This window comes from Lathyrus oleraceus, chromosome 7 (genome assembly GCF_024323335.1).
Source record: "Lathyrus oleraceus cultivar Zhongwan6 chromosome 7, CAAS_Psat_ZW6_1.0, whole genome shotgun sequence".
Lineage (NCBI taxonomy): Eukaryota > Viridiplantae > Streptophyta > Magnoliopsida > Fabales > Fabaceae > Lathyrus > Lathyrus oleraceus.
This window is the reverse complement of record NC_066585.1, coordinates 86,920,173-86,930,256: the sequence shown is the minus strand read 5'-3', so window position 1 is coordinate 86,930,256 and position 10,084 is coordinate 86,920,173. Positions and strand designations below refer to the sequence as shown.

Sequence of the window (10,084 nt, the reverse complement as noted above, 5' to 3'; positions counted from 1 at the left end):
TAAGGATTTAAGAGACTGGAGAAGAATATTTTAGGATTTTAATAAAATATTTTGGTGTTTCACTCTCTTTAATATTTTGTGCGTATTTTTTAAAGGATTTTGATAAATTAAAACGTCTTGCTCGAACATCAATGCTATTCTTACACCCATTTTATACATTAATATTTACACAGTATACACTATTCACCTTATATATTTTATGAACAGTGTTATGAACAATACCATGTGAATAATATTTGTGAACAATAATTTTAAATGGGGAAACAAAGTTGGTTAATAAGATATAAAAAATTGGTTAATGAAGTGAGGAAGCTGGTTAATAAACACACAACTATTTAAAATGATTTTGTATAAAATAAAATTGGTTAATAGAATATAAAAAGTTGGTTAATAGAGTGATGATAGTGGTTAATAAACATTCCGATATTAAAAAATATTTTTTTATTATAAAACAAAGTTGGTTAATAAAATATAAAATATTGGTTAATAAAAATATAAAATTGATTAATCATATTAATTTTAAAAATAATAATAATAGTTTTTATATTTTTATAAAAAAATATTTATTATTATAATATTTCAAATATATTTATATCCATTAAAATATAAAGAAAAGGTAAATGTAGATATGTGTAATAGGAGAGAAAATTTAATGACAAAAAATTAAAAAAGATATTATTTTGGGTGTAGGTATAAGAGAGTAACGTAGAAATATCATTTCTGTTGTTCGAATTTTGTGTCTATGTGAAATCTCTTTCTTCCATGGTATAATGTGTCTTTGTATATATTTTTTTTTCCGTTAATAAACTTATTTATTGCTTTAACATCTCTTTTGAAAATTTTAATCTGTTTTAATAATTCCTTTTAAATTTTAATGTTTAAAATGAATAAAAAACTATTTAAATATCATCACATAATTTAAAAATGTAGATATAACATTTCATCATTATAATGATGCTAATTTTGATTTTTCATTAAGCAAAGTTTTTAGAGGAATTTTCTGGATTCATCTTTTGTTGTGGTTTGAGCTTGCTGTTTCATTCAAAAGAGAACATATATGCAAAGTACAAAAGAGAATATGTTAAATCAACATATAAATCTTAAACCTTATTTTGACTGATTTAATATGAATAATATGGGTGTTTATTCTTCTATTTTAACAATGAATATTTAACTTTTTTCAATTAATTTTAATCAAAGTTGTATAGAGTAAACTTAAAAATAAATAAATTAACAAATAAATATTATCGTGAAGAGAAACAAAAGAAAGAGGAGCCTGCTCGCTACACCTCACCGCTGCTTTGATGACAAAACCGCAAGCTCCACTTTTCTGATACTACTCTCTATCTCTATCCGAATCTCACTTCTCACTCCCAAAAACAATAATCACATGCTTTCATCAACTATCTTCTTCCACACACTCGAACCTAGGGTTCCTCCTCTACTCCAACAACACTCTTCTCTACCGTAAACTCGTAAGTCCTCTTAACACTCTTCCACTTCTAGGGTTTTTCCATTCATCATCATTATCATTGAAATTCCATGAATGTTATACCCTGCTTTCAATGTCTCTTTGAGTTATCATTCAATGATTTCATTATTCCTTTTTTAAATTCAAATCTCTGGCGTGTTCATGTCAGTTTTCATCGTGTAACAATGCGTTAATTTTCATCGTGTATTTAATGCAGTCCTGTTAAACAAGCTTTTCCTTGACCATAGTGTGAAATCACTCGTTAATACTATAGTTGCTTGTAAGTTATTCAATTGATATTGATGGATTAAGACCTTGTTTTAGATGAATTATTTAATTAAGGGTATACAACATAAACCTTATCATATAAGCATTGCTACTTATGTACAAATTATTTCTATAACAAAAAATGAAATAAATTCAGTGTTTTCATAAGTTATCTTGAAGAGCTTTTGAATAATAAAAAAACGCGCGAAACGCACCATCCAGGGAGCGATCCACGACCCGCGACCCGGGATTGCGCTAAATTCGCCCGCGTTTTGAAACGCCGCACAGCTCCTGTCTTCTCACTCGGTGGGTGGCCGTGCCGGCCGGATCGCGTCATGCGCGGCCGCGATTGATAACTCTGCTTTAGATATATACTATTATTTTTTCATTTTAGTAGGATCTTACGATTTATGTTGCGATCTTATCTTTTACAGTCGTGTTACCCCTCCCGGATCTTACAAAAAATAATTGGGTAGGATCTTCCGATCTTAGTTACGATTTTATATTTTACGATCTTGCTATTCTCTCACGATTTAATGTAAGATCTCGATCTTGACAACCTTGCTCACAAGTGTTTATGCAATTAGATTAATTCAAATAAGTCAATCCAAAATGTCCTAAATTTTATGATGACACTCAATCCTATATGTTGACTAGAAGATAATATCTTTAGATTTCTTGTTTTAATCTAGAAAGAGTAACTTCAGTCTTTCATCCATATAAAATACACCCACCTGGATAGCCTTGATGCCCAGACATCAGGTAGGAGAATTGGAACTTTGGGAGTCTCCTTTGTGATTTAGTTCTATTCGATGTATCTCAATAAGACTGAGTTCTAATTGGATACACTTTTTCTGCAGTAATTTCTTGTCATCAGTGCGTGGAGGTTCTACCATCTGACTCAAAGTAGCTGGTCACGAGCAATATCTGACATTTTTCACAATTATCAATCCATTTTGATTTGTTTTGGAGTCCAATTAGTTTCAAAATAATGACCTATTTTGACTTAGCAGCATAAACCCCTGGCTTATTCAAGAACTGGAAAATGTATTAACTTTTTCAACAGATATACTAGTTTTCCAACATACATCAAGAACAGAGGGTTGAAGAAAATTTGTGCAATAAACATTGTAGCTTTGATCTGTCTTGTGAGTGGCCAAGGATGTTCTTTGAGTACTGTTTAATCTTATAGGTATTGTAAAGATGATGTATTGGTTCCATCGTGCATGCTGATTTTGCATGGTTTTGATGAGAATATAGGTAGGCTTTAAAAGCACTAAATTATTGTATTTTGTTTTGAATTTGAAGAATCAAATATTAATATCTTTTCATCTCGCTGTTGAATTTTTTGACTTAAATTGTGAGATTGTGGAACCTCGTGGCTTTCTTTAAATATTGGGTCAATTAGTTACTAAAGGATTTAGGCGTTTTTGAAAAAAAAAAGTAACTTATATTATTCTGTGTGATCAGGGGTTTAAACAGGACATATTTTGATGCTAGTTTAAGAGCATGAGGCCATTCCAGATCCCAAACATGTGAATGATGCAACAAATATACATTTTAGTAAAAATAAAATGTCAGAGGTTACCAATTAGTTAAGGATATTTCTCTGTATGTATACATCTAGTTTGCATAAGTAAACAATTGATATTAAGTGTCAATTAAAAAAATTGCATATCTTCCTCTAACAATAGTAAATACAGAGTATAATTTGCATAAATTTGAAAGACTTCTCAAAATAATTATCATAATATAAGATTTCTCCTCTGGAAGAAAATATGTATGGGCCAATACTCTTAAAATAATGAATTGAATTTCACCTCTGATTGTTATTCCCCTGTTTTTCACACTTACTACCAAGAATGTATAAAATTTGGCCCAGAAAAGAAAATCCTGTTTATTCTTCTAATGTATATTTTTTTTTCTGGGGACTATCTGTAATCTTTCTGCAAGGGAAGAGGATGAAAGTAGCCATATATGGCTAATCTTTCTGCAAGGGAAGAGGATGAAAGTAGCCATATATGCAGCTTAGGCAAGGTTTTATAGTAGTTGTCATATCAAGTGAATTAATGCATTTGAAAACTGTTAATGATTCCTCACGGTCAACTTAATTAACACAATGGCTAAAATTTTCACTCAATTTTTCTTCCCTTCTTGCTAAATTCATTTTTGTTTTAATGATGGTCAATTATGTTTGTGACTGTGGCTTGTGCAAACACTCCTTGAAGCTTCAGAGTTTTGGTCGAAAACTTTGCATTGATACTTTTGGTTCATAATATATGCCTGGGATTCATTTGATAACTTTCTGTTTTGTTTCTAGATTGCCGTATTCCTTTAGTGAAGTAGAATACTAGAATAATGAAGTGGGATTTCAGGTTTATGATTTTATTTATTTGTTTTGTGATTTCTTTTAATTCAGATCAATCTGCGTTAATCAAAGTAAGGCTTAAGGCTCTGGGGAAATAAATGAGCGGAAGTGGCAGAAAGCTATCTTCAAACCGGGTTTCAAGAGATGAACCTGAATTTTCACCCGAGAGTAAGGCCTGATTGTCTATGTTCCTGTAATAGAAAAATGCAAGTAAAAGTATGTCTAAAAACTTTTAAGCTGGCATAAGTTTTTCAGAATAAGGCAAGTAAAAGTATGTCCATAAAAAAACAGTTTTAGTGCTTTTTTTCTTGTTTTAGATAGAGTTTTTTCGTAATTTTTTAATAGAAAAATACTGTTTCGAAAAGCATGTCCAAATGCACCCTAAGCAATTGCATTCTGGGTGGTCCTTTACAGGTGCTACTAATAGCAATAGCTCAAGGTATTTGGAAAGAAATGATATGATAAATCCCAGAATGGGATTTTCATGCAAGGATCCTTTTTCTGGAGGCAGAAGTTCAAGAAAGGATGATGTTTGGAACCCAGACTACAAAGTTTTGGATGCAACAATTGCACAAGACACTGATGGAAGTTACGATATGAAAGCATCTCCAGGGTTTGAGGAATTGAAAAATAGGAAGCACAGTCAATCTGTAAAAAATGATTACGGCAGGTTAGTTTAGTTTATATCTCTAATAATATCTGCACCGAACCTATTGTTTGAAATTAATTCACGGGAACTGTACTTCAATAAGCTTAACTGAGGATACTTTATGAGGAAATATTCTATAATAAACTTGATTATGCACACTATTAATATACTTATTCTCGCGAGAATACTAACAACTCTTAGTAATCAACAGTACTTTTGAGAATCTAAGCATACCGTATTAATTCTTAGATAGTTTCTTTACTTCTTCAAACACATTTACACATTTGAAACATATCTTACTCAAATCTTTTCATTGAGAAAGCTGTTCTATTTTATAAAAAACAAAATTTCATGAATTGGATGCTGACCAATCAAGTTAGTGATGATCATTAATGGGTGAGGAACATTGTTTTACATGGAAATAGATTCTTTAATGAGAAATTATGTGTTGTTTCACAAATGCGATTTCATATAATTTAGTATCATTCCTTTCCTTTTACTTCATGTTTTCATGCTTAAATACTTACTCCCTCCGGCCTTAAGTTTAAGCAGAAGTCAAAATGTAGTTGGTCTAAATTTGAATAAAAAATATTTTGACTTTTGCTTATATTTAAGTTCAGAGTAGTACATACAATCATGAAAATTGGATCTTGTATGAGTGAAGTGATAGACTAAAAATCAAAGTCATCTCTAATTTTTAGTTTTTTAGATGATCATGTGATTTTTATGGGAGGTTTCAATGGTTTCTAATCTTAACCATTAATACAACATCCTATATCCCTAGATTAAAACTTTTGTTATGTAGAAAAGTTTAGAAGCTGAAGCTTTTAGGCCCTCCGGAAAAAGTTGTACATTGGCTGTGGTGTGTCCCATGTATTGTATCTGTGTTTCAACTCATTTCTTTATGGATACGTATTTTCTTTAATTGCAATATAATCTCAGTTCTATTTGACTGCTCTATTTTCCATATTTTCAACTGCAAGGTAGTCATTAAGTTCAAATTATGTCCCCTCAAAGAAATTTTATATCTTTGAGCTTAATATCTGTGTAATTTCTAGATGCAAGTGGTTTATTAGTTTACTTTTTTTTTTTGGATATTGCCATTTCTAGGAGAAGCAGGAGCCGAAGTCGGAGCCCTCGACGTGGGTTGAGGTATTCAGCTGTCGATGATGAGAACAGAATGAGGGTTGGCAGATTGATACGACCTTGTAGAGATTTTGCTGTTGGGAACTGCAGAAGAGGCAGCCATTGTCATTTCCTTCACCATGATAAGCAAAGTTATGAGGATAGTAGGGAAAGTAGATACATGCAAGATGGACCCAGATATTGTAATCACCGTGAGAGTGGGGATTATTCTATTACAAGTCGAAGATCTAATGAAGCTTGTATTCATTTTGCAAAGGGAAGGTGTAGAGCGGGAGAATCATGCAAGTATGTGCATCATGGCAATTCTGATGAGTTTGATAAAGTTTCTGCAGATGAATCATCTAGGGAAAGGGAAATTGATAGAAGACACATAGATAATTCATTCAAGCAGGGTGGTCCGCATTATCCAAACCACAGTGGTAATACTCCTTGCAAATTTTTTGCTTTTGGAAATTGTAGGAATGGTAAAGATTGTAGGTTTTCTCATGATAGACAAGCATTTACCAGCCATATTAGAAGATTAAGGGATGATAGGTCAAGGAGTAATCAAGGTGAAGATCAGGTGTTGGATAGACAAATAGTGAGCAATTCAGTTACTCCTAATGAAAGGCTAAGAGATGGTAGACGGGGTTCAGATGGAAGTATGGCTGATGTAGATAAAGTTTTGGATGGTCCAAAGCTGAATAATTTAGTTAATGTCTCTGAGACTGCAAAGCTGGTTCAGGACAACAAAAAAGGCATTTTAGGTGCCCCAGAAACTGGATTCATGGCTTGGCCAATGAATAATGGATTGGACCATAGCTTAGACAGGAACAGAATGCATAATGAATCACCATTTACAATTGATAAGAAGGAAGCCAACTGCAGGACGGCAGAAAATGCTGCTAACAACATTCTCATTTCCCAGTCAGTAGTAGGTGGAGGCTTTTGGCCCGGTGATGAAAAAATGTCTCCTGATTGGAATTATGGGGCAAGATCTTCCAGTCATATTAACGATGAGCATGGGCAGAATAAGCAACAAGGTGCTCCAGGTAATTGCTTGTTTTGTGAGAAAACATTTGTCTGTTGAAAAAGTTATTTAATAATGCATGTGGAAAAACATAGGATATGGTGTTGTTACATTACAAGAATATGCTGATTCATACCTAAACCTTAACTTTTCTACTCTTTTGACAGGACAAGGACTAAATCAGAATGCTCAGAATTTAACTGCTTCGCATGTGGTTGGACAGAGTCAAGCAACAGTTTCCATTGTTCCTCCAAGATCAAGAATTATTGAAGGTTTACAGAACCAGGAGCTCTTCACTAATGCAAGCCTATTGCAAATTGGTTCAGGAAATACTCCAACTCAGAACGTAGTCAGCAAAGAACAACTTAGCTGCCTCTCAGCCTCTCTTGCACATTTCCTCGGAACAAATCAGCAGCTCTCACAACTTCATTCTACTATAAATTCTTGTGATGCAAACGACACTCTCTTCGGAAGCAAAATTGAAGGTCAATCATCGAAGCAATATGATCCTATGTGTGATATTATGGAGCCCAAGAATATTAATGCAAGTGGGGTCTCTCCAACCTTTTCTCCTAATACAAAGATTCCAAAAGATACAGCCAGAATTCCACCACTGTTATCTAACCCGGGACAATATTTTGATCAGTATCATAAAAAGGAGACTAGCAAAATGGACGCTGAAAAAACGGCAATATCTCAATCTGAAAATAAAATTACAGAAGAGAATAGTCCTTTGGTAAACACGAGCCAAAATGATGGACCTGATGAGGCCAAGAAATTAAAGGATGTAAAGGGGATTCGTGCATTTAAAACTTCGTTGGTAGAGCTCATTAAGGAGATCCTTAAACCAACATGGAAAGATGGTAAAGTCTCCAAAGAAGATTATAAATCAATTGTGAAGAAGGTTACTGATAAAGTAACTAGTACAGTAAACCGGGTACATATACCTCAGACACAAGAGAAAATTGAACGCTATTTATCAGTTTCGAAACCAAAGCTTAACAAACTTGTACAGGTTAGTGGTGGTTCTCTTACAGATTTCCCTCATATGAATAAAGGATTCAAAATCTTGTCTCCCATTTAACTTGGTTTTATAGATAAGTGACTATGCATGCAGCTTCAGAAATCATTGAATTTTCTACTAGGTTTGATTTGGATGTGGAAAGAGTTGTAGAATAGTTGTAAAAAAATGAGATTAATGTTGTACCGAGGTGTTCATCTGGGCTATAGATTACATAATATGTAACTAAACTTCAAATATACATTGATCTCTGGTGGGATTCACACTAATTATTGAGATTCTTGATTTTTTAAAAATCGACACCTACCTAATTCTCGTAGTGTTAACTCGACATTTTTTTTATGAAATGAAATTACACATATTTCCCTTATTTCAAAAGATAGATCATAAATTAATTTTTCAGAGGATCTATTTTGTTCAAACAGATCCTTTGAAAAATTAATTTAGATCTATCTTTTGAAAGTTGATTCATGTAGCCGATTCCACTTAGTAGGATAAGGTTTGGTTGTTGTTGTTGTTGACCTATTTTGTTCAATCAAAAGAATGATTTTAGTGGAGGAAAGGGGAATGAAGAGGAGAGATTTGATAAGATATACTGTTTGGTTAAAAGGAGGGAAGATATTTTAATGCAGAACAAAAATACTTGTTTACATTTTAAACCCTTATAATATTTAATGTAAGGTTGTAATGTTCAACACTTTTAAGAGTGAGTTTATAAGGACCTCTTTTTTCCAAGTCCTTGAGCTTAAATTGTGAGGATTTTGCTTCTGTCTCTATTATGAAATAATTGGAAAAAAAAGCATTCCTCTCAACCAATCAAAGAGACCCTTAAAAATGACAAAGCAATAGAGACTGGTGTAATTTTTCAAACAAGAGCATTACTTCAAGTAATGTGAACCTCAAGATAGGTGTAATTATTCCTTAAACATATTGTCAAAATATTGAACATAAATTCGTTCTTGGGTCCTTTTCTTAAGTATTTTTTTAATTTCCTAATTATTATTTCTGTTGATTTAATGAACAATCTACTCTTTTTTCCCCTAAAAATTAGGAAGTCTTTTTCAAAATAAAGACTTGTTTTCATAGGGTAAGTTGTTGCCTTGTCATTTGGTGGCACATGGTTTCTAGTCTATCAGCTCACTAGATTAAGGTTGAGTTTGTCTATAGTCTTACCTTGTGCATTGGACCATCCCTTTTCTTGAATCCATCATATTGTTTCAACTGAGCTCCATGCCTCTATTCTATCTCTGGTTGAAGATCTATGTCAGCTTCTGAATCTACATTTGCATTTGAGACAATTGTAATGTCAATTTAGTACTTATATATTATTTAGCTTGTCTTAAAATTATTCTCTTATTATACAGGCTTATGTGGAAAAGCATCAGAAGGCCTAATGCAAGTGTTGAAAGTTGGTTATGTAATATATTTTGCTATAGTAGTATATTATTATTACCATATTTATGTTTGTCTGTTGCAAGAAGTTTTATGCAATGCTCTCTCTAGATAACCGGCTGATGTATAATTGATAAATCAAGCAGCTGTTGTATAAATATAAATTATGTGCCGTTTTTTTAGGAAGCTAGTGTTGTTGTGCTAACATTAGTTTACAACCCCCAACATTAGGCAACTGTAATTTTTGCTACCTGTTTGATACAATTGAGGAAATCTCCATATTATAACTAAACTCATGTATGCAGTGTTTCATTCATCTCAAATCATGTGTTACCTCCAGAACCATTTTTGTCCTTAGGAATTTTGTATTTATTGCAGTTAAAAGATGATGCAGTTGTTGTAACAAGTAAATTGGTAGAGACAGTGGATGAATACCTAATGAGTACATGCTCAGTTTTGGCTTAAATATTTTTATTTTGTAGTAATTTAAAATTTTAATATGATTAAAATATTAATTTAATTTAATTTGCTAAGTATAATTTAATGGGTTTAGGGGTGAAAATAGATTATACTCCCTCCATTCTCTTCTCTTTTATAAGTAAATTTTAATTCATTGAATAAATAATATATTTAGATTATATATAGTCATATGCATCAATTATGCAATAAATTTAAAAGTCAAAATAGAGAATGGAGGGAGTACCAAGCTAGACTCTATAGAGCTAGTTCAATCTTATAAAAATAACATTGTAAAGAGTTGC

General features: G+C 32.3%; 1 protein-coding gene across 7 annotated transcripts; it reads left to right on the top strand.

The window, feature by feature from the left end:
* Positions 1–1,250: 1,250 nt before the first annotated feature.
* On the top strand, positions 1,251–9,615 carry LOC127101219 (zinc finger CCCH domain-containing protein 38). 7 transcript variants are annotated; one of them, XM_051038580.1, is made up of 7 exons: positions 1,251–1,475; positions 2,599–2,998; positions 4,158–4,274; positions 4,521–4,776; positions 5,866–6,932; positions 7,078–7,925; positions 9,296–9,615. In XM_051038580.1, the coding sequence occupies exons 3-7, from the start codon at positions 4,205–4,207 to the stop codon at positions 9,323–9,325; spliced, it is 2,271 nt and encodes a 756-aa protein (XP_050894537.1). In that variant the 5' UTR covers positions 1,251–1,475; positions 2,599–2,998; positions 4,158–4,204; the 3' UTR covers positions 9,326–9,615. The 7 variants fall into 7 exon arrangements, with proteins under 7 accessions (XP_050894537.1, XP_050894536.1, XP_050894535.1 ...); XM_051038579.1 differs by lacking the exon at positions 9,296–9,615 and adding an exon at positions 2,431–2,500 and having other exon boundaries at positions 7,078–8,227; XM_051038578.1 differs by lacking the exon at positions 9,296–9,615 and having other exon boundaries at positions 2,599–2,886; positions 7,078–8,227.
* The last annotated feature ends 469 nt before the right edge of the window (positions 9,616–10,084 follow it).